General features: G+C 34.7%; 1 protein-coding gene across 2 annotated transcripts in view; it reads left to right on the plus strand.

Annotated features, from left to right (window-relative positions):
• LOC142981996 (rho guanine nucleotide exchange factor 17) overlaps nucleotides 1-24,060 on the plus strand; it is a 132,278-nt gene extending 108,218 nt beyond the window's left edge. The window contains exons 4-20 of one of the 2 annotated variants that reach the window (XM_076128213.1): nucleotides 5,236-5,313; nucleotides 11,337-11,519; nucleotides 12,600-12,828; nucleotides 13,169-13,481; nucleotides 13,795-13,886; nucleotides 16,155-16,392; nucleotides 16,917-17,008; nucleotides 17,443-17,573; nucleotides 17,921-18,081; nucleotides 18,402-18,494; nucleotides 18,831-19,093; nucleotides 19,947-20,127; nucleotides 20,337-20,404; nucleotides 21,051-21,187; nucleotides 21,676-21,853; nucleotides 22,261-22,431; nucleotides 22,708-24,060. In XM_076128213.1, coding sequence (XP_075984328.1) covers nucleotides 5,236-5,313; nucleotides 11,337-11,519; nucleotides 12,600-12,828; nucleotides 13,169-13,481; nucleotides 13,795-13,886; nucleotides 16,155-16,392; nucleotides 16,917-17,008; nucleotides 17,443-17,573; nucleotides 17,921-18,081; nucleotides 18,402-18,494; nucleotides 18,831-19,093; nucleotides 19,947-20,127; nucleotides 20,337-20,404; nucleotides 21,051-21,187; nucleotides 21,676-21,853; nucleotides 22,261-22,431; nucleotides 22,708-22,997 — 2,898 coding nt within the window. In that variant the 3' untranslated portion in view covers nucleotides 22,998-24,060. The remainder of the gene's footprint in view (nucleotides 1-5,235; nucleotides 5,314-11,336; nucleotides 11,520-12,599; nucleotides 12,829-13,168; nucleotides 13,482-13,794; nucleotides 13,887-16,154; nucleotides 16,393-16,916; nucleotides 17,009-17,442; nucleotides 17,574-17,920; nucleotides 18,082-18,401; nucleotides 18,495-18,830; nucleotides 19,094-19,946; nucleotides 20,128-20,336; nucleotides 20,405-21,050; nucleotides 21,188-21,675; nucleotides 21,854-22,260; nucleotides 22,432-22,707) is intronic. The other variant, XM_076128214.1, reaches the window with a different exon arrangement.
• Nucleotides 24,061-24,107: the final 47 nt, after the last annotated feature.

Here is a 24,107-nt window from a genome sequence, read left to right on the forward strand (position 1 = left end):
AGGTTACCTCTACTATCTACATATTAATATCTACTTTCGAGTATCGATAGTTTGACATTTAAAATGTAACTCTAATAGTTCCTACAGCTCCCGCTAGAGGCGCTGTTCATATTTTAATTATTTTGTTTAAAGCTTGTAATATCTTCAGTTTTTTTCGTTCATTTCTCATAAATTTAATTTATTACTGTCATAATATAAGAATGAAACGCTTTCACGTTTCTATAATAACACGTAGTATGCATTTCTTATAAGACATTGTAGGAATCTATGTAATTCCCAGTACAAATAATTCTAGCAGCGCTTTCATTTAAGTCTTCACTTAATTACTCACTGCTGCCAGCTATTGGATTTTCCTTAGAATCATTAATAATAGTTCTGGATAACACTGTAATTTATTTTAATCTAGCAATCTATTCTAAGAAAATGATAGTAAACCTGGAAAATTAACTGTCTTCGTTTTCTTCAAGCGTATTTGTAAGACTAGCCGGAATACAATTTTACAGGACTGGGAAGTTTTGTGAGAGAGCTCTTGCCTCAGCAATGGGACATTAGAAGGCGCATATTCAGAAATCATGGCGCAGTGCGATCTATTGGTACTGGTCAAAGTGTTAACCATACTGATATCACTTCTAGACTTGTACTTTGACGCGAAATAGATATATCGGTGTTAACAAATATTTTTAGGTTTTCGGCGGAGTTTTTTGCTTGTATTTTATTAAAAATCATAGTGAGTCTAGTTACTCAAAACATAATTAAAGTAAATATCTTATGAATAGATTCGTCAGTTCTTACGTTAAAATTGCAATCTTGCTTTATATTACATTTATCTTCACTATTTCTACAATTAGGTCACGGTATTGTATCCCAAATACACCTTCAAGTGGAGAAAACCCGAGATACACATTCTTCGGGTTTTCCTAAAGTTTAGGACGCGTACGCAACAGGAAAACAGTGCATTCGAAGTAGCGTAAACCTGTCAACTGTAGTCTATATTGAAACCACTTTGACGAAAACTTAATATATTTGACTGCGTTGCAATGGCTATTGTGGTGATTCTAGCGTATGGTATTAATATCAAATTAATGCTTATTTCAACTTGATTATGAAAAACAATAAAAGAAAATAACAATCTAATATTTGCGGCTTCGTGTCTGTAGAGGTAAAGTAAAATAAATTAAGGCTTGATTTTTTTAAATTGTACCGTTGTATTGCATGATCTCCATCCATTTATTGACTAATCGGTTAACCGTGTTAACGTTACAGACAAAAAAACAGACAAACAAACTTTCTTATTTGTAATATCCATAATAAAGTTCTTAACTAACTTTTTTATTTCTAAAACCTACAATTATTTAAAGCACTTTTCACACCCCTGACATCATTAAGTCTTGTTCTGCACTTAATTGCGTTTAATATTGTGCGAAGTGAAAGTGTTATGTATAGATAGAGAAGACATACACGCGCTCTACGATGCAGTAACGTGTTGTGATTGTAGTTATATGTCTATACATACATAGCTCTGTGCTTCGCAGTTAGTAAGGGCTGTCATGATCTATGAAATCTCGTGTTTGTTGTGCAATATTTATTCGGTCAAAAAAAAAAATTTCGTTTACTGCTTTCATAAGCTTCCGTTGTTTAGAAAAACAGCTAGGCTTTTTCTTGGATTCTCCTTGTTGAGTATGGCTGCATTTTTTTTAATCTATACCTACTATAAAGGATTTTATGGAATGCTTGTAAAACAGCTATTTGTATACATTGTTGACAACTGCTATGTTAACTTGTAAAATTTTACTCATAGAAATAAATACTGAAACAATATTGTAGATATACGAACCTTTATAAACATGTAAGAACTAAAACCGTCACATTTTCTTTGTTCTTAACATGCCTAAACTTTATTTAATCTGTAGTTTTTCCCTAAACTGATTTTTTTTCAAGTAGGTACGTGGCATCCCTAAACAAAGTGCTGTTGATGACACTTGCTATTTGTCTGTTCCCGACGTTGTCTATAACGCACTTATTATTCTTTGTGTGGCTAAGTCAAAGGTAACGGCTTAATGGAGGGCTTTTATGAGAGGAGGGTTAAATATCCGTCTACGTAGCATTAGTGGCGTTACTAAGAGAATTTTCTAGAAAAATATAAACGAGTTGATGTTTTTTCTTTTGTGTACGGTGTTATTAGAATTAGATGATGAATGGTGATGGTTTTGGATAGAGGGGCTAGGAAAGGTCGCTAGAAGGTAGGAACATGAAAGTTACAACTCTTGTGATAGTCATGTTTGCTGACTATTGGGCTTGATAACCAGACAAAACCAAGCCAAAAGCCTTAAAATTGGCCTGTTTTTATTTATCAAAGCCCTTAAAATAAGGCGTTCTAATATTGATGGAATAAAAAAAGCCTATACAGTCTTGTAAAAATAGCCATAATTGATATTTCAGCTCTTTTGCTGTTTGTCTCTTTTGTTTTTTCTAACACAGATTCTACAATAATAATTGCAAAACATCTCCAGATTTGGGTCAAAGTATTGATCAAACATTCACGATTACTTTTCATCTCACATAAAAATATTTCAACCGAACCCACCTCCTTCATACGACCTTGTTCAAAAACTGTACATTTTCTTTGTTGTCAAGTATTTTGTTGGTCCCTTAGGGAAAAGGGACGTAAATAAAAATGCGATATTCATTGTGAAAGTCCCTAGGTGGAGCCACTTTCGAAACGTCGCGTCGGTACGAATATTTGTTTAGGATTATTTACAAATGAAACGCCTACAGCTTTTGAGTGAAATATTAATTACAGTCTCTGAAGTAATGTTTAAACTGTGATATTCTGAACATTGATCATCTTTTGTAACTGTGTGGTGACTTACAAACATATCTTAGGAATCCAAGTACACCTTAGTCTAATACTGTTATATGAGGGCCCTTCAAGTTAGCAGTACCATTTGTAAAACCGGAAAGCCTTGATCACTTTGATAGCATACGTTACATGTCATCAATTGTAAGCATTCGATTCTTACTTAATAATGTAATTTATATTAGGAATAATAACATAACATTACATAGTTGTAAAATAAATAAAGTCTCGCAATTATTTTTCTTGCTCCTCACGTAAATGACCACGTCTCCCCCATTTTCACGTATAACAATGTCTTTGCTAACAAAAACTTTCCAAAAGTCGTCGAAATAACTTAGAAAATTCAATGGAAACCGAAACTGGTCTACAGGAAAACTTTGAACGAAAATTCCTGTGAAACCCAAAACTCATTTCTTAAGTATGTTGGCACAAACAGGCCTTTGGTCTAATTAAAAAAGTGAGTTTTCCCTACTTAAACAACCAGTTTAACTTGACCTCTCTAATAAAAGTTTCTGAATGCAATTTGGGAAAAGTGAATGGAATTTACGGATTGAAGAAGGTCTGTTTACAATGGTAGTCAATGCTACTTAAAGTTCTTTGAGAAATTAAATTGGCCGTTTTAAAAGGTAATTTGTGTTCGGTATTTATTTAGAAAGGACTGAATAAAGCTGCATGTTTCAAGGAAAAATATTTTTTGTTTGTATAAAAAACCAGCTTATATCTAATAGTATAATAATGGTAACTTTATAAGGGTCCAGTTGATTTGTAAGGTTTGAAAAACACCCATATGCATATAACAAACCAGCATACGTGACATCATTCCGAGTTGCCTCTCAAAGGACCGTAACTTCCCAAAATACCATGTTTCTTTTGAGAGTTAAACGTACAAAATTATGAATATTCATTTAATACCTATAGCGTTAGGTAAATGCAATATTAATAATCAAAGCAAAAGTTGCAAGAAAAAGCACAACGCAAGAATAGTTTACGTAGAAATTTCTCGAACAAACTGCTGATAAAACAAAGTAATAAAACCCTCCATCCCTTTCTCGAGTTACAAACAAACAAACAAGAAAGATTAACTACAACAACAAACAACTGGTGTTGGGATTTTCTTTTTAATTTCAAACGTCAGTAAATCTTTCTTCATTTCCTAAGAAACTGTCTTAACGGTTGGTAGTCTTCTAATAAAACTTAGATGCATCTTCTTACATTGTAATTGAATACTTTAAGGGTGTAAAATATTAAACTCGTAATTAGTCGAAAGCAGTAACAGTCGATAAAGATAAATTTATTGCATTTATTGATAAACATAAGCTTTAGTTACATAAGCACAGAGACTTTTTAAAGTTATGTATAAATTTGAAATAATTGTTCATCCAACTTTATCATGTAAGGCACCTGAAAGTATGTTTAAAGAGGTTTTCACCTCATTGGTTAATTAACCAATTTTCAATCAAGCTCTAAGGAACGCCACTTGCTACGAACCTTAATTCTTTCCTTTCTTCATTCACATCTTGGATCAAGTTCTATTGCGAAAAAATACGATGGGTCCGTTTTCCTCCAACCCAACTTTATTTGATACACCTCGACCCAAAAATATTTCATACAAAAATTCCTGCCAATATTTTATCCATTCATACCTTTTACCTTACGCGCTCGCACTCTTAACCTGTATGAATATTTATGGTGCCGACTGTACCACATACTATATATATGTAACCTCGGTATATGTTTATGCAAATCGTATGCCTTCATTTAAATAAATTTCTTTCGTACTTTTACTTACCCAGGACTCACCACTCCCGTCCATATTAAATTCATAAAAATGTAATATTTGTAGCACATTTCTGCTCAAAAGAGATTTTTTTCGGTTCAAATTTTTCGCGGGTGGGTGCGAATTTTTCTGATAACTGGCTTTTTGTTGGATGAAACTGTGCTTACTTTTATATTAAAGTTAGAATGTTGGGTTTAATCAAATTTTGGTTTAGATTAAATGTTGTGTATTTTCACTCAAAAAATCTAGTTTTTCTGAGTAAACGCAAACATTTAGTGCGTATTCTAAACCGAAAAAAGAGCTGCCAGTTTAAACTTTCAAAAACTTTACGTCGATTAAAATAATATTTTCTTTAACTGCCATATTGAAAGTAGTAAAAATCATCAATACTATGCGTAAAAATTTTAAACAGTCGGCTCAAAATATAAGCAATAAGAAAGAAGAATTCAACAATATAAAACTTCATAACCTACTTCATACCATTTCAATAATTCTCGTCACTGAACACAATTCTCGCGTATCTTACGTAATGACGTTCGACGTCACGAATGCTAAGGTGTTCTTCTGACGTCATGATTCTGACGTAATTTTCTTGTTACAGGACACACGAACACACGTGGTGGTGGAGCTTTACGAGACGGAGAAGTCTTACGTCGAAGCTTTGGAGATATTAGTCAAGGTAAGATTTTAGTAAAAAACATTTTTTTTTTTTTATATTTATCTAAAATACTTTTTCGATATACGTATAAGACTATAGTGGCCAGTTTTTGTATTTCTGAATATGTGTCAGTTAGCGTATCCAGTGAAATGTCCAGTTTTTGCAGCACTTTTTATGAGATAGGTTTTCCGACTTTAAACTTTTGCCTTTTCCATGAACATTATATCAGAATAAAAGCGATCATTTAGTAGTAGTAGTCTCGGCATAGACTGAAATAACTGGATCCGAAAGTGTAAGCAGACGTGTATTGATATATATCGATACAAATCTTGTACTTTCCGGGAATGTATTCGAAGAAGCATTTTGCTATGTTTGTATAAGGTGTTGGTTACACCATGGTTGCAAGTGGACTAGTATATAACTATTTACTTTTAAAAGATACATAATATATTAAGTGTAATAGAATTAACAACCATATTAAGAACCGCTTATGACCCCTAAAACTTCTTCAAACAGTATATTAATACTAACTTCACAATTTTAACACCAAAATCAGTGCGAAAATGAAATTTTAAGTCGTAAAATTATTATAATAACTCAGCCGAGTAATCTGCAAGGTATGAACCGCAGAGTGACAAATTCGTTATATTTATGGACTCGAAGACATTTCAGGGTTGTCACTAACTATGATCAGTCTCTCGCTTGTCGTTGCGTTCTTTGTTAGATATTAATGTGGTGGTGACAGCCCGCTTTAGTTTGTATTTTCAAAGGATTTTAGCTTTGTTAGATGGAAAATAATATCTAACTGTATAAATTAGTACTACAAATGAACTACTAAAGCATGAAAATATAATATGTCTGTAAGAAATTTTAATCTTCTTCAATGACTTATTTATTTAATGATTTTATATTCCTCACATACGGCAGATTGAAGGCTTCATGCGTTTTCTTTTAGGTTACACAAGGTGATGAAGAGATAAAATAACTCAATATAATTTAACTCATCTTTATCAATTCTCATGCATTTTAAAACAAGAATTAAACATCGCACGATAAAACCTTTATAATTCAAAACACGATAGCATCGCAAAGCCTTGAACTCTTCAAAATAAAAGGTCTGACAAAAGGGCAAATTTTCAACGATACTTTTTTTCCCGGATTAGAGTAATTAACATTTAATTGACCAACCCTGAACCGCAGTTCCCGAGCAAATTTTCCGTTTTACCTTCGCTTCATGTGGGTCGGGACTAGTGATGTCACAAACATCTACAGATACTAACGAATGCGAATATTCGCAGTAGCATTTACGAAAGTGAGTTTTTAAATAAACTTTTTTAGCAGCAAATTTTGAATGTCTAGCGAGAAGTGTTAAGCTGTTCTATTTTCGATGATGTTGACTAAAAATCTAAACAATTATACAGTTATAAGTAGTCGGAATAACTTACATTTTTATGCTAGGGATACTAAAGAATTACGGAGTTTCATTCATTAATGACTTTTAAAATGTTTGAGAATTATACTCCTAATTAGATGCGAAAGTGACTATATTATACATGATCGCTTTCTTTCCACATACTGTTTGCCCATCTACACTGCCGGTCAAAAGTTTGAGACCACCTACATAAAAGAAGGAAAATGGAATAAAACTCAAAATATAAAACAAAATATTTAATTATTATTTAAAATACTTATTTACTAATATACATACTTCTAAAATAAAACAAAACAGTAGAGAAATTACAATGGTATACATCAAAAATGCCCTTCATATCTTAAACTGATTTTTCGTCAAAAAATCCACCTTTACACTTTATCACTTTTTTCACTAGTCTCGGCATACGAGCAATTAATTTATTTATTGTCTCTGGTGAAATATTATTCCAGCTCTCCTGTAACACCTTCCACATGTCTCCTTTGGAGGAGGGACAGCGATTGTGGACATTTCTGTCCAGCTCTTCCCATAAAAGCTCAATTGGATTGAGATCCAGGCTCTGAGGAGGCCACACCATGTTTTTTAACACCCCTTCTGTCTCTTTTTGTTCCAAAAAGCCCCTGCATAATTTTGAACTGTGCTTTGGATCGTTATCCTGCTGGAAAATAAATCCATCGCCGATTAATCGCAAACCAGACGGAACGGCATTTTGCTCTAGTATTTCTTTATATTGCTCCTTTTTCATAATTCCGTCGACTCGTACCAAATCTCCGGTTCCGTGGCTCGAGAAACATCCCCAGACCATAATGGAACCACCTCCATGCTTGACTGTTGGCACCACACAGTCTGGCATCATCTTTTCCTCGGCGCTACGTCGAACAAAAACTCGTCGTTTTGATCCAAATATTTCAAATTTGGATTCATCTGTCCAAAGAACTTTTTTAAAGTCTTCTTCAGACCAATCTCGATGGGTAAGGGCCCACTGCATCCGTTTCCGTTTGTTTTGTGGCCTTAGTAGTGGTTTTCGTACAGCGACGCGACCAAACAACTTGGCATCTCTCAATCGTCTTTTACTGTAGTCACTGACACAGGTTCGGATCGGGTTTTATTCACTTCAGCGCAGATTTCTGGTGCTGTTAGGCGTCTATTCCGCTTGCTGGTAACGACGATAAAATTATCTTCGCTAGAAGTAGTAGCTCTCGGCCTTCCTGACCGCGGACGATCTTGATTAATGCCAGTCTCCTTGTATCGGGTTATTGCGTTATGAACACAAGTCTTCGACAACTTAAGTTGAGAGGCAATCTCACATTCAGATTTGCCTTCGTTGTGTAAAACAACTATGACAGCACGAGTTTCACTGCTAATTTCGCGCACTTTTCCCATTTTAAGATGTCTTCACTGTCACAAGGATGAGCTCAGACTAAACGAGATAAAAAAAGATTAACTTCATGAAAACTCAGGTAATAAATATGTTTTAAAACGTTTAAATAATCCTAAATTCCAGTTAACAAGAAACAAAAGCAAAATATTCAATGTTTTGGTCGGCTCATAAAAAAATTACAATGATTTACCATTTGGTCGTTGCGCGGCGTTCATTGATGTTTTGAAAAAATAGACTTTTCTAGGACGATAAGATAAAAATATATAAAGAAAAGGTTCTTAGAAATTCTCTAATAACAATAGAATACACAGATGTTCAAATTAGGTCTTTACCATATGTACTTTTGAAATAATTTGTTGGTGACGAAGATTCTTACAAGTGGTCTCAAACTTTTGACCGGCAGTGTACCTCGCGTTTATTGAAGTAAAACATAAAAATAATCTTCTTCTTATCTTATAAGAAGAAGATAAAAATAATGCAATATCAGTAGTATTTGAACTCTTTGTAAAAAATAAATTATAATATAAGACAATAAATTCGGGGATGCGAAAATATGTGCGAAAATAGGTGACGTCACTAGTGGGTACTATTTATTGTCACCGGCAGGCCTCCCGCCCCTCCTGCCAGCCTTGTCTGACGAAGGACAGATTTAACAGAGCGCCATAGAAATGTGTCGGCCGGTACTTTAATTATTTTCTAGGCCAGTTTAGTGCCTGCTTGTGACAGCTCCAAGGTTTTTAGTCGTAAGGGTGCCTTTTAGATAGTGTTGGTTTATTTTTGTATCTTTTCGGGAAAGGCTTTAGTAAATGTATATTTGGTGGATTCATAATATTAAACTGTTTTTAAACTTTTAAAATATCTACTCCTTTGGTAAAAATACGGGTACGGTAAAAATAAATTTGGGAATATATAATATATATATTTAGTGTTAAATAAAATTTGAAATGTGTGGCCATAATACAGTCAAAATGGGCATGCAATAATAGATCATGTGTATCATTATTGTATACTATTCTGTAGAATTTCAAACAAGCCGTAGCGAAAAAACACCAAGGCAATACTGAAACTAGTACAAACATATTATACATTAGTTAGTCTTATTCTCATACTTTTGCTTTTATATTCACTGAACTACGTATAGACAAAGTACTTGAGCTTACGTAAGCCAAAAATCTTCACCATTACCCTTATCGGCTTTCTTGGTAACTACCTCCAATTCACGAGATTCTCTCATATCTTGATTCTATTTTACGCCTTCAACTGAGTCAGCGACTCCTCCAAATAAATTTCCATCTCTAACGATGCGAAGTTTACCTTGAGTTGCTCCTGTTTGATTAGGGTAACCAAAATGTTGAGGGACCTACTATGATTCATCGAAAAATTAAAATACGCACGAAATATAGGTGCTTTCCTTATATGATTCCATTCGTTTCGAAGCTTCCTTTGTTAAACAATTTAATCTTCTTAACTTATATACATAAATTTAAAATCGATTTTTGCACTCGATTTAATATCGAAATGGTTTTTAGAATCGATTATTGCACGTAATTTTTGAATACAGTAACGTTACCGAAATTTCGGATGGATGTATGTAGCTCGATTCTCTACTTCTATCGACTACTGACAGCAACTTCATTACTAATCATCGAGAAATTTTGTATTAAAATCTGATCACTCTGCTGACTTTGTCTGTAGGTAACTTGAGTACAGTAATCCTATATTCACCACGAAACTTTGTCACCAACTGCTTACATTTTATGGTGTTCTTACTTACCGTTAGGTTTTATGTGTGTTGTAAAGTATATCGATACTTCGCTATCTCTTCTTATAAATTGGTTTTACCTAATACGGGAATTAGCAAACTCAAGCATGATTTTTCTCTTGATGTTTCGGAACAGTTTATTGAAAGATGACTGTCATGTTAAATTATTTGTCCCTGTCTAACACTTATAATATTATACATGTAGAAGAAACGGCCGTTCTGAATGACAAGATGTATGGATGTGAATTATATTAGGCAATGGACTTTTACCGGGGCGGTTTTTTAGTGGTATCACCACATAACCCAAGATTTCCCCCCCCAGGAAAATTGGGTATCCGAAGGGATTTTTCCCCCCGCAAAAAAAAGGCAATGGACGTTTGTAAGGATCGTCGTAAGTGGCGTTCTTTATAGTATCTGCCTATTGTCGTGATTTTATGTTTGTATGTAAAGGAAACATGTATTACTTTTCTTTAAACATTAATTAATTTTATTTTATAAAAAGAAAATGTATTTTTCGCAATGTTAAAATACAAAAAGGGCAAAGTTTAATTAACTTTTATTTACGAAGCAACGATTAATCAGTACGATATCCCCAATAGTAATCTTTGTAAAGCAAGTATTAATTATTTTAATGGAAATTAATGACTATAAAGGTACTAGGCCAAGTTTCAATTTCGTTCTTAAGGTGTTTTGTTAATCTATTTTATAGATTTGGTATGAACATAATATAAATGTGACATGATTTTTTTAAGGTGTAAAACAAACATTTATAGTACGACAACTGTCTCAGTAGGGGGCCTCGATGCGGCATGAACGAAATATCTAGAAACAATTTAATGATTCTGTATATATAAAAAAGTAGCTCTATCAAACCGGCCACAGACGGCTGCAAAAGCCTACCGGTCACATAAATACGATATTCTAAGCTTTGTGTACCTCCGCCACCCATGAACCTGGTTCTGTATTAAGTTGTCAGACTATAGCATTGAAGTAAAATAAACGATTTTCACATAAACTGCATTCAAAATGATATTTTATGTCACAACTGTCAAGGAACATTATTCAAATGTATGATTTCATGTCGTCTCGCTCTTTTTAAAGGAAATAGAAAATGTCGGCATGTCATTTATCTTCTGAATAAATGTTATTCTTTGGACAAGCGGATTCAGTTCAACTTTTAGATTACAGTTTTCCGTTCATAATAATTTAGGAATGAAGGTACTCTACTATTATAAAGTTTTTATTTACTAATTTAGGTGACCAAATTATCCTTAAAAAAACTAACGTTGTTTCTACTACTATAATCACCAATATATATGTACATGTAGAGCAAAGCAACGCTCTCAGATTTAACAAACAAGCTGTATTCAAGATAAAATTATTATTCTTTATTACAATAGCCAAAACAAGAATAAAATAAGCCACAAAAGTAATTATATTAAAGTATTGTTTTTCTTTTGTCCACCCAGAAATATCTCCAGCCCTTGAAGAGTCCGGAGAACGCCGGTCTTCTGGACGCGTTCCTCGTGGACGAGATCTTCTACCAAGTGCCGGGGATCCTGAACGTTCATCAGGTGTTCCTGGAGCAGTTGAGACGGAGGCTCGAACAATGGGACCTGCAACAGAAAGTTGGCGATGTTTTCTTAGATGTGGTAAGGAACTGTTTTATTTTTATATGTATAAGAAAGCACTTTTTAGCTCTCACGGAGGTTAATATTTTGTGACACGTTCATATTTTGTGTGACGCTGCTTTTTTATACATGGAACAATCATTCCTCACAGTTGTATAGAAAGTTACAACCGAATACAAAGCACTCTTGTTGAGACATCCTATGTTAACAGAAGGAATGAAAAAAAAAAGGAAATGCTATTAAATAATAAATGATGATAACAATATTTTTTATATCAGTCAGCATTATTTTGACATTAAATACAGCTGAACAAAGGACGCAATCATATTATTGATGTTGATGATAGTAATCTAGAGAAAAAAAACATGAAATTTCTGCGTTTTAGAAACGCACCAAAACATCATAACCTACTACTTTGTTTTACATTTTAATAAAAATCTATCTTCGAAGCAATATCGTTTTTTCCACACCAGTGAGCTTTAATTTTTTATGCGTTAGCTTTGCGTCTGACATTTTTATCGTGATTGATGAAGATTGAAGAAACCTTTATTTTCGATCTTGTTTACTTAAGGAAATGGACTCATAATCGCTTCGGTTATCAATATTAGTCAAATAAACACCAATTTCATTTATTATGGGTAAACGGTTGTGTTGTTTTGATGTGAAGGAAATTTATTTGTTTACTTAGTCCGTATGTTTTTCAAATAAAACTGTTTATTGGAACCTTCCTACTATAAAATATTTTACAAAACGTATACATTACTAAATAGCAGAGTCGACAGTCGTCAATTAAATAAATAGTTTTAATAGATTTTGTAGAAAATTGTATCATTACTGAACGTTTCTTTTGAATTAAGTTTTAGAGTCAATAATTCTAATCATGTATTATAAAAAAATTACAACTCATTCAACTACTTTCTTCAATTCACACTGAAATTTTAAGATTAAACCTTATAAATACTGTGGTATTTTCTCGTAATCGACGGTGTATAGATATGAATAGAGTGAGGGAAGTTTTTGAAGATCGGACCAATTGAAATTTTTTGGTCTCTGTCCTCTATGGAAACGTCATTTTATGTAAGTATGTAATTCTTTCCACAGTTTACAAAACCCACCGTGATGGACACTTACATGTCGTTCATCAACAATTTGAAGAAAGCGAAGGAGACGATCAAGACGGCGGCGGCTTCAAGGCCGGCCTTCGCCAAGTTCTTGGACGCTATGGCCAGGGACCACAAAGGCAAGCTGTCATTGGACAACTTGCTAATTAAGCCAGTACAAAAGTTCCCCAGTTATAAGCTGCTAATACAGAGGCTGATAAAACATACAGGTAAGAAAGTATTTTTACTCTATACGTTATATTATGTATATTTTTATAGCCCTACCTTGGATGTCGAAAGTTTTGCTTTATTTACCTACCTACTTACCTAACCTTAGAGTTAATATAGGCTAAATAAACTTTATTAAGTTCACAATTATATTTTTGCTTATATGTGGACTATACGCCGCTTCGTCAGTATGACATCATATATTATATGGTCCAGACACAGACATTTGTCTCAAGTAGATCGGAATCAAATATGATAAAATTCAACATTTTGCTCTCCAATTTGCTCCAATTTAATTTCCTTAAATTTGTATCCATATTTTATCAATATTTTTTTTTACAGATCAAACACACCCAGACCACAAACTACTTCTAGAAGCCCAAAAAGAGATACACGAACTACTAGAACTGATCAACTGTACAGAGAGGGAGAGTCTAGAGCTTGAACAACAGCAGCAGACATTGAGGGAATTGGAACAAATGATCGAGGGTCTATCTAACCTGGTCACCGCAGACCGAGTGTTCTTAAGACATGAGACGGTCACGATGCCGTCGGCACAGGGGACCATTAAAGATAGAGCCTTGTTCCTATTCAACGATACTTTGTTGATAACTAGTGTTAAGAGAAGGACGGGAACTATTAAGAAACCTACGCCGTAAGTATTTTCATGTAGTTTCCTTAAAATATAACCAGTACAATATCAGGTTTGCGTTGAGGATTAAGCTATGTATGTCTTTCAAACAAAAATAAAACTTAGACTTTGACGTTTAATTGGGAGTGTGCTGAAAATTTTAATTGGATTTTTAAGACAGAGAAAGAGATATAACGAGACATTTCTATGGAATTTTAACATTTCAAAATTTCACAATTTTACTATGGATTACCATTTACGATACATATTTTCTAACCGTGAAGCTTACTCTAGTGAGTTTAATAATTTTTCAGTAATTTATCTCTTTGCATTTCAGAACATACCAAAGCAACATAGCGAGTCAGATGGAAGGGAACAAGTACAAACTTCTTATGAGGATATCGCTGGCCGATCTCGAAATTGTTAAAGGTAACTTTCTTAAATAATCCTTGTTTAATACAAATACGTTTTCTAATAAAATAAGAAAGAATACTACCTGCCATCTATATACATATCAAGCAAATGATGACGTAGATTATAGCAGCGCAATTTTATAAGGTCGATCGATAATTGCATCAACGTCGGGAAAACAAATAAAGTATCCTAACCTTTAATCTTCAATCGCGGTCCAGAACCGTTGCATTATGATGTTATGCGTACAAGTCTCGAACATTTAAGATCGAAAAAAATTGAATTCAAGAATATAATTGTTCCGTTTGTGTCACAAATTCTGGTAGAGTAACCATAAGTATGTCAAATTTTTTAGCCACATAATATTCATAACTATAGAAACGTCCTTTTATTTTTATGGCTGCTATCATAATCTTCAAGTGACGAAAGATTAATTGTACCGCCAACAATCGTTATTTCGATTTATTTTCTTTATCCAAATAAACAGAATTAAGACATTAAATTATAAACTCGGGGGTTTTCTGATCTTTATGAGTACTCCAGAAATAAGTACCAATGTTGAAAGTTTTATTTAATCGTTTGAACGTTATCATATTTTTGACAATGATTTAAATCGTTAAATTTACGAAAAGAGGTGAATTTACTTCTTCCGGATAGGAATCTGACACAAAAAATTATAGTTAGGAATCGTATCTAAAAAAAAGTAACTATATTTATTAAAACGATGAAGATTTATAAAAAAAATTGGTTAATACATAGGGGAGAGTAAGTAACTAATGTGGTACTAACTTTTTAATTGCACCACTTAACTTAATAAACAACATTATTAGTAAAAACCTAATTTTATAGAAAAATTGAGCAGTAAGTTAATAATTAAAGATTTGGTTCAATATAAGTTACTTCCCTTACACATAGTCCAGCAATTTTACTAGTGATTATACTCGCAAAAAAACCAAGGTGACTCAAATAAAACAACGAAAACCGGCGGAAAGCCGTAAAACAAACACATGTCACAAAGACCTATTTACTTTAGTACATACATCAAAAACTTCCCTACCATGCAAGAAAAACAAACATCAAACACCAACTTTGTCACGCAAAAGGCAAAAAACCACAAAGGACTTGACGGAAAATGCTTTATGAAAAAATCACTTATACTTAAAAGGTACACAAACAAGTGGGACGTCTTGCTTTATACTGATTGTTTTGTGAGAAACTAGGTCGATAGAGAAAATATCCAATCGATATATCATGGAAGACTTGAGTACTTCAAGAAGTTATTTACTGGGAATGATATTGATAGGGATAATATAATTTAGGCGAGTTAGGTATTGGTAATAATAATTTCAGAATAGGACGAGATTTGACGCGTGTGTGTGTTATATGACTTTTTCATTGTAGTGTCCGACACCACATTATAATTGATAATATCTGATTCTATTTATGTGTCACATTAAATATTTAGCTCGATTGTAATTATTATCCGTCAGTTCATACCCTTCATACAGTATACATATGTACATACTACTATTCAGTCAGCTGTCTAAAGCCTACTAAACAACTTTTGTTCTAATGACACAAGAAAATATTTTCAGCAAACGTTTGCTAGCGTTATAATCGTAATTTTTCGTCAAAGCCGCAATTATATTTTTACCCGACTCAGGAATCGAAACCAAGGCCAACGAGGCTCTTTGTTAAATGAAATGAGCGCTTAACTTTTCACGGACCATTTATTATGATCTTCAGTTCTTGGTTTTTTTCTTTATTGTAAGATTTTTAAAGCAATAAATTTAATTTTAGTAGGAGATGAAATGGTGGCCATGAGATTGAACCAAATTTTATCGTTACCATACAGCAGGACATCCTGTTTGAATTTGTCGATAACGTATTTATGAACTACGAAATTAAAACTAAATGTTCTGTTCAGTGATCGTGAAGAATCAATTTTTGTTTTAGTTTTTACTAATATTTATTTATATGATAATACATTATTATTATATTATGATTATACTGAAGTATAATGAACATTACCAATCACAGACAGTTTGTCTGAACAAAAGATAGTCAACTAACAAAGATATTCTACGTATTTTGGTTTTCTTTCGCCCATAACCTAATTACTATCACAATTGGCGTTGTGGATTAAAGTTTTATTGATAAATGGCCACATTATGCATTATTTATGTTAAGAACTTAACATTTTACCGATATTGTGGATACTTAAATAAATAAAATCTATGCAAAACATCAAATCCGACATTAGTTCGTATCAATATAAACTCGTAGCTTGTTTATTTCCAGCTAAAGATGAAAACTTGAGGCGGATAATGCACGAAGTGGAAACTTTGACTGAAGACGTGAACACACTGACGCAGATCTCGGAGAACGTGGCCGCGTTGCACACACAACACTCGCAACTCGAGGAAATCGTCCGAGAGATGCTCCACTCACTGAACAGACAACTCTCGGACAGACAGAATAGTGATACCCAACTGTGTTATATGGAGATTAGTTTGAATACTTCGTAAGTATAGAAAAATCGTGTTTTATGACAGAAAAAAAACCGTTTTTAGATGTCTTTTCCAGAAGCGTTCCCTATTTCTGCTAAACTTTTTATTATTCAGGTTTAACTTATTCAGGATAAAAATTACAGTAAAAAATTACATCTGAAACCTTTTTGAAATTGGGTAAATTGTAGACAAAATGGCATATTTACATTTATGAATTTTATTAATAATTTTGCAAAAGATAAAACATCTTATTCTGAACAAATGTAGGTAAAACATTTTCTTAAAATTGTGTAATGTTAAACAAATTCTTGACCCGCAACATTTTGATGATTTTATTAACACGATCATAAAAGCAGTTAAAGATGTATTTTTACGTCTTACCAATCCTTTTAGAACCATAAAATCAGACAATGGAAGTTACATAACTGACCTTTAAATTTTATTACATTTTATATTGGCCCTTAACCAAATATAAGATCAAAATATAGGCCGTTAAATATATGACTTTATGTTCATGTTTCGATAAAAATATTTTCAGTAACGGACCAGAGAATTTAACAATAATTTACCCGAAAGCTGAAAAGAGAAGCAGTTGGGAGGAGTTAATAAATGATACTAAACAGAAATTATGTAAGTAAAAACTTAATATTGCATTTATAATAGCTATGATTGGTTGGAATGTGAGTCAGTTAAAGAAATGCGCGCTTATTTTACGAAGCAAAGTAAAGTTAATCTTTATTGTCTTTGATTAGGTTTACAAGTTGTTACAATACATAAATGGTATACACTTTAATCAGCCTTTTTTGGGCATACAATAGTTGCATTAAGCCTAGTCACCTGAATGTACATAATGTACCGAAGTAACTATCGTTATTAATGCATATGATAATTCATGCAACATAAAAGTTAAACAGTTTAAAAACAGTTACATCTAGCTTTAAAATTACGGCCCAGCTTCGAAACGGCAATGATGAAATACATATTTATAACAGTTCTAAACTCTCACAAAATACAATTTTGTATCTCCAAAAATCTTTTGACACATTGTAATGTTATTATTTCAGGTGTATACGGACAAGAGCGGCCGGCACCAGAGTTTCTGTCGCCGGTCCCAATACGCAAGACCCGAGCTGGTCTGCAGTTCACCTGTGCCGCTCCCACCTTACCTCCAAAAGGACAATCACCTGATGTTTGGGTAAGATCTTTACTCATTTATACAAATTACTATGACAGCGAGTCTGCCAGAGTTCTATGTTTCATCCGCTATTCGGACACTATCACTCTGCCGAATTTCATTTAAATACGGTGTATATGACAAAGTTGAGAGGATAAATTAACTGACAAATTTACTCAGAATATCAGTTAATAATATCAGTTCAGCTAGATCAATTTATTGCTACATGACTTGCAGCCAGCAGGTCAAATAGCAGTTTACTAAAAATGAAGCCGGACCACGAAAACACTCATATTTCATTTACCCGTTTCATCTGTTTCCCGACTACATCCATTTGCAACTTCTCACGAAAAACAATCACATTTCAGGTGTGCAATAGCGACGGATACGTGGGTCAAGTATGTGTGCTGACGCTGTCGCCCAAGCCTCAAGTGACGTCATGCAACGGTGTGTGCAACGCTCGTATCCTATGCGTAGCTTGCGTGCCCCCTGCGCCTGCGCTAACCAGGCAACAAACCTTGGATATACCGTAAGAACACACTCACTAATTAAAATACAATAATGTAAAGGTTTCTGTTATGAAATAACCTTTTTTGAACAAAATTTGGGATGATTTTACATTGGATGACCTTGACCTATATAAAAAATCGAACTGATACTAATTACAGTGGTTTAAGGCTTTCTTTCCTGCTACGTTCACTTATGTCGAAAACGTTGGTGGATGGTAAGGTGACTTAATTTTATTAAAACTGCGAGGAGACTTGTACTGAGTACTGAGTGAGGTCAATTACCTATTGACCTTGAACGACGTCTCTTTATGTACTGCTAACTTATTTCCTTTTATCCCAGGAGTACGAGTTCCTTGAACAGCACAAGCTCAGTGAAACCAGGCATCAGTATATCAGATCCAGACGACAGCTGTAAGAACATACGATTAGACAGGTTGGTACTTAGACACTTCTAGTAATATATCAATTTAACACAATATCCTATACCTGATACAATTGTCGTGACTTCGTGACATTATAATATGCTTGTGATATCCAAAGATGTATAGTGAGTCCACATTGCCAATTTGAAATGTAATAGACGGACACGTGCACAGGCTTTTATTGAGATATATTCTTGCAAAAAAAAGGAAAAGAATCGGATCCAAAACCTTTGTAATCAAGAGTCGTACATACTGCCGAAAATATAAACTTTAAAACATAACCACAATATTAATTGTTATAAGCTGTTTCTATTACGCTACTGACTATTCTGTTCTACTGTCTTCAGCTCTTCATCAAGTGACGAAGAAGACGACGGCTCCTCAACCAGCGAGAACCAAGACGCTCAATCAGAAAGGAGTCAGGAGTCAGCATCCATGCGTCTCCATTCAAGCCTGACAGCTAGCTTAGGGAACCACCGTTCGACTCTCACACCAAATCATAGCAAGTCTTTGAGCACCCCTCATACTGGACAGAATATTCAGGTACATCCTGTGATGAAGTCCAGTTCGAATCCAGCAGTTGATAAGCAGGCTATGGGAATCAGTTCTGGTGAGTCTACATTTTTATATGTTAGGATGTGATGGTAGTTCTTTAGAGTGTCTTCCTTTAGACCTATTCAGAATATAATTTTGATAATCTTTGTAATTTTTTTGTCATGTGCAAGGTGAGATATTACATAACGATGGAAAACTTATATCTTAAAGATAGTTGTATAGTATGCAAAGCCTAAAACTTAACGAAATATAAACAGTTGATAAGACTACTATACTAAATAAATTATCCTTAAAAATATTATCTAATTATTTTTGATAAATTATTTTTAATTCTGAATTTCTTATTCCATCGCGACTTAGTAACAGGACGAGCGATGTTGGGTAATATAAAAAATCTTCATCTTTACGCTTTTCAATTTATAAACGCTTTTTTTAGATTTCTTCACGAGCTTTGCTAAAAAGCTAATTTAATGAGCAAATCGTATTATACTCATACTTTAGCTTACGGCAATGCTGCTTCTATTATTTAAATTATTTGAACATATTTTTGCTCCGTAGCCTCAAACAGGGTGGAATTGTAAAAATCACTGCTATTACTATTTAGAATGTTGTCACGTGATGAAAGAAGCTTGCAAAGGACAGTTACACCAGGATATGCCTCATAAAGTATAGTGCTTGCTTAGGTTGAAAAATAAATAGAATAAATGTAGCACGTTACTGGAGAACACCAGGGCTAGCTTTCCGTTGGAACACAGAGGAGCAGCCATATAATCCATTATATTGCACTGCCAAGCAGAAGAACTTAGATCTAGAGTAATTCTTCTTGTTGGCAATATCATCACAGCTCCATTCCTCTCCGCTTTAGTAGACCAACACTCAACAGTCTAATCCTAACTTTCATCTTCCAGGCACCTTATCGTCTCCAGCAAGCAGACAATCCTCAGAAGACAGTGGAACAACAGCCAACCAGCCAACGATGTGGCTAGGAACTGAAGATGGGTGTATACATGTATACAACTGCTTGGACAACATTAGGATAAAGAAGAATAAAGTAAAACTACAGCATAATTCTGGAGTGCATTCCATTGTGTGAGTATTTATAAAATATATCATGCAATTAGTGATAGCCCGTTTTCTAAAGCTCATAAATATGTAGCTTCTATAAGCTTTGGTATTATACAGGTATGAAATAAAATAAAAATAGAGGAAAGATTTTTCTTTCTTACTTGCAGTATAGATTTCTTCTGTGTTGATGAAATCGTTTGCTCGTTGTAATCTTAGATCGTTTCGTTTTTCAGATATGTGGAGGGGAAGGTATTTGTCGCGCTCGGAAATGGTGATCTAGTCGTTTACTGCCGGGATATAGGTAAGCAACTTTATGTGATACTAGCTGACCCGCGCAACTTCGCTTGCGTCACATGAGAGAGAATGGGTCAGAATTTTCCACGTTTTTGTAACACTTTACTGTTACTCTGCTCCTATTGGTCGTAGCGTGATGATATAAAATACGCTTTTCTTTCACGAAAAATATTCTCAAAATTATTTATATCTCATAGTATAACGAAGTCGCACTAAGGCATATTCGCCATTAAAACAGTTGCCATGACGACGGAATTTTGTTAATTACAATGTCATTAAAATATTGACTATTCGGGACTTCGTTCGCCACCTGAATTTTCCCTGGAAACGCGTCATTTTCCCGGGGTAAAAAGTAGCCTATGTCCTTTCTCGGCGTGATTGAGTAGCAGACAGACAGACAGACAGACAGAGTTACTTTCGCATTTATAATATTAGTATGGATTTTAAAACGTTTAATTGACAAAGGCTCAGTTTAGTGTTCAGATTTTCGAGCTCTGCACTGTGTGTTCACTGCAAGAGCGGTAACATCGCGGCTCCACGCGGTCACAAAATCTAAGTAATGAACACAGATGGCCAGGGTGATGCGTTTTATAGAATAAATGCATAATAAAATTGTATATGCGTGATGTCTATAAAGTATTTTCTTATTGCAGATGGGTCATGGACAGAGCGGTCGACGATACCCGTCGGTACAGGCAGTAGTCCGGTGGGCAGCATGCTATTGTCCGGCGGTAAACTCTGGTGCGCCACGCATGCCTCCATCAAGATCATCAACCCGCATACATTGCAGGTAAAATCTCCATTAAGTCCCACTGCCGGGAACAAGTTACCATGAAAAAAGAAAAATAATATCTATTACCAGTCCAGTATTACAAAATTATTTTTATAACTATGACAATCCCACTAGGCGCAGCCTGTATTAGGGCAAATAATTATATAAAGAGAAAGTTAAGCTATGAAGCCACAACGAACCGCAAATCTAAGTCAACTATTTCTTTTAGACTCGACGGTTAAGGATTTAAGTGTGCTCAAATATAAAGTTAGTCTAATGTCAGTCGTGTATCGATTTGTACTTTAATGCACGTATTTTGCCTCCGTGGCGTAGAGGTTTAGGTTGTCATGCCGCTACCATTGCGTCGGGAGGTCTTGGGTTTACACGGAACAACCGTTTTTTAAATACAATCCCCGCATCACAAAAAGAAGTGTCAGTGGGGAGTTGTCTTTAAAAAAATTATTGAATGGGATATATCTACCTATTGTAATAAAATGTTGTTGCAGGTGGACGAAACATTCCAAATAAGTTCAGAAACGAAGCCGATCAGTCACATGGCTGTAGCCGGCGGTACGATATGGCTGTCACTACACAACGCGGCACAACTTCGCTGTTACAACTCCAGCAGTCGTGAACAACTAGCTGAGATCAATATCACGCCGCAAGTCACTAAGATGTTACACGGTACGTATCTTTATAAAAGTATTATATTTATTGGTTGTCTCCCAAAACGAGTGAAAGGTTTAGCCTGGAGTTCACACTTCACACGTTCATTGAAGGACTTACAGATTTTCATAAATTCTTGAAAGACACCCGCCTTCGCTATGCCTTTTTTTTAAGTTTCCAATTTGTCCATGTAAGACCCCGACGTTTAAATTGCTTGTAATTCCATGCTGACAATTGTTTAACAGTCTATTGAAGATTAAACCGCACAAAACCGCAAAATCTAATTAATTGTGTGTGTTTCAAACACACACAATTAATTAGATTTTCACATAATTCACAACGCGATGAACATTTTAAGGTTACCATATTATAATACCTGACATTAAAAATTTTATGGATATAGAAGATTATTTTTTGTGTTGCAGGCTGCGACGACATAATCCGTCAGCACAAGGCGGCGTGCCTGCGCGTGACGGCGCTGCTGGCGCACCGCGACACGCTGTGGGTGGGCACGAGCGCCGGCGTGCTGCTCACGGCGCCGCTGCACAACGCGCCCAACGCGCGCACCGGCGCCTTCACCGTGCCGCACCTCACCGGTCAGTATAACATTAAACACAATAAACCATTACTGGCCCATTTCTGATCCCTCGTTCTTCTGTTCCGAAGGAACGGATTTTTACGGCACGTTTGTATTTACCGAATTCCTACACGAGCTTCCAAAATGTTGCATAAAACATTAGTTAAACTGACGCGTTGAATGAGTAATACAAACTTATAGTATGTTCTTCAGCCGACATGGTAAAACTTGCCATAGTATACCCTCTTTTATAAGATCTGTCGTAATATATGATATCAATTGTTATTCTACGCAGGTATAACTTACGGGCACACGGGCCACGTGAGGTTTTTGACAATAGTCGAGAACCCGGTGGCGCAGAAACAGCCCGCTAAACAAACGCAGACATCACTGAAGACGAAGGCGCTGAGTCGCAGGTCGACCAACGCAGAGAAACTACAGAAACAAACCGAAACCAGCCAGAGTAATAAGGAAACCCTTATCATATCTGGAGGCGACGGCTACGAGGACTTCAGGAGTTCTACCATGACAGAAGACGCAGGCAGAGAAGATTCGACCAATCACCTCCTACTCTGGAGAGTCTGAACGAATTTCACGGCCTACAGGGTTCTAAATATTGTGGCGCGCCGCGTCAAGGACTTACAACATAAAAGTTACAAAACTCCGTACGTCCCGCACGACGGTCGAAGCCTAAAGGTTTTATTTTTTAATGTTTTCGTTAATGAATGTTTGTATTATTCCAGCTTTCATATCGAAACGTTGATGTATGTTAAAAATATAATAAATCTTTTTGTGTTTTACGCTTGTGAGCGTGCTATGAGATTATTAACGTTAGGACATGAAATGTCAAATTTTATCGATTGCCCCATTGTATCAAAATTAATTTAAACTTGCAGTATTATTAAATAAATTGGACCATCTGTATAATGGCCTGTTGCGTACCTTATAGACGTTTCTATCGAGTGTTTTTAGAACTGTTTACATGTATCCAGCCCATATCAAGACATAAAGTCGTTTATTATTGTTGTCTGAGTAGTAGTGAAACTGTTGTAGGCTATTGAAATAATGATATATTTATGTACCTAAGGTTTTAGGTCTTGGAAATTGTTCATTAGTTTCGTGATTAAAGCTTTCCGATAATTTGTGTCTCATGCTTACTGGCTCAATTTTCGTTTTAAAATCTCCTTCTATATAAGCTTCCTTGGCTTATTCCGCTTCAACGCTCTACTTGTCTCGGCAAAAAGATTTTTGATGTCTTAAATTGATTGAAAATCTAGACTGATCTCTTCGTCGTTTTAGATGTAATCTTAGAACTATCTTTTACCTTCTCTCTTCTTCACTTTTCATTACTCTTAGAAAAGTTGAGGGAGTAAACATGGACGGTTTGAAAAGCATCCTTTGGAGATCCAAAACAATTTTTTAATCTATATTTTCTCATTTAGCTTAGGATGTAGGTATATACAACTGTTATTCCGAATGTACCTTGTCACATCATCGAAAAATCTGGGAGAAATATTCATATTTTTGTGATTGCTCAAAATTTTTTGAAATGTTACCTGACAGTAAAAGAGAGCAACAAATTTTTAAATAGGATGTTTGGACGATGTATCCTATATTTATAATATTGCAGAGTAATAAAAAAATTGCACTAACATGACTGTGTTTTATTTCACACACTATTAAGTATGTTGTATA

This window comes from Anticarsia gemmatalis, chromosome 21 (assembly GCF_050436995.1).
Source record: "Anticarsia gemmatalis isolate Benzon Research Colony breed Stoneville strain chromosome 21, ilAntGemm2 primary, whole genome shotgun sequence".
NCBI classification, from domain to species: domain Eukaryota; kingdom Metazoa; phylum Arthropoda; class Insecta; order Lepidoptera; family Erebidae; genus Anticarsia; species Anticarsia gemmatalis.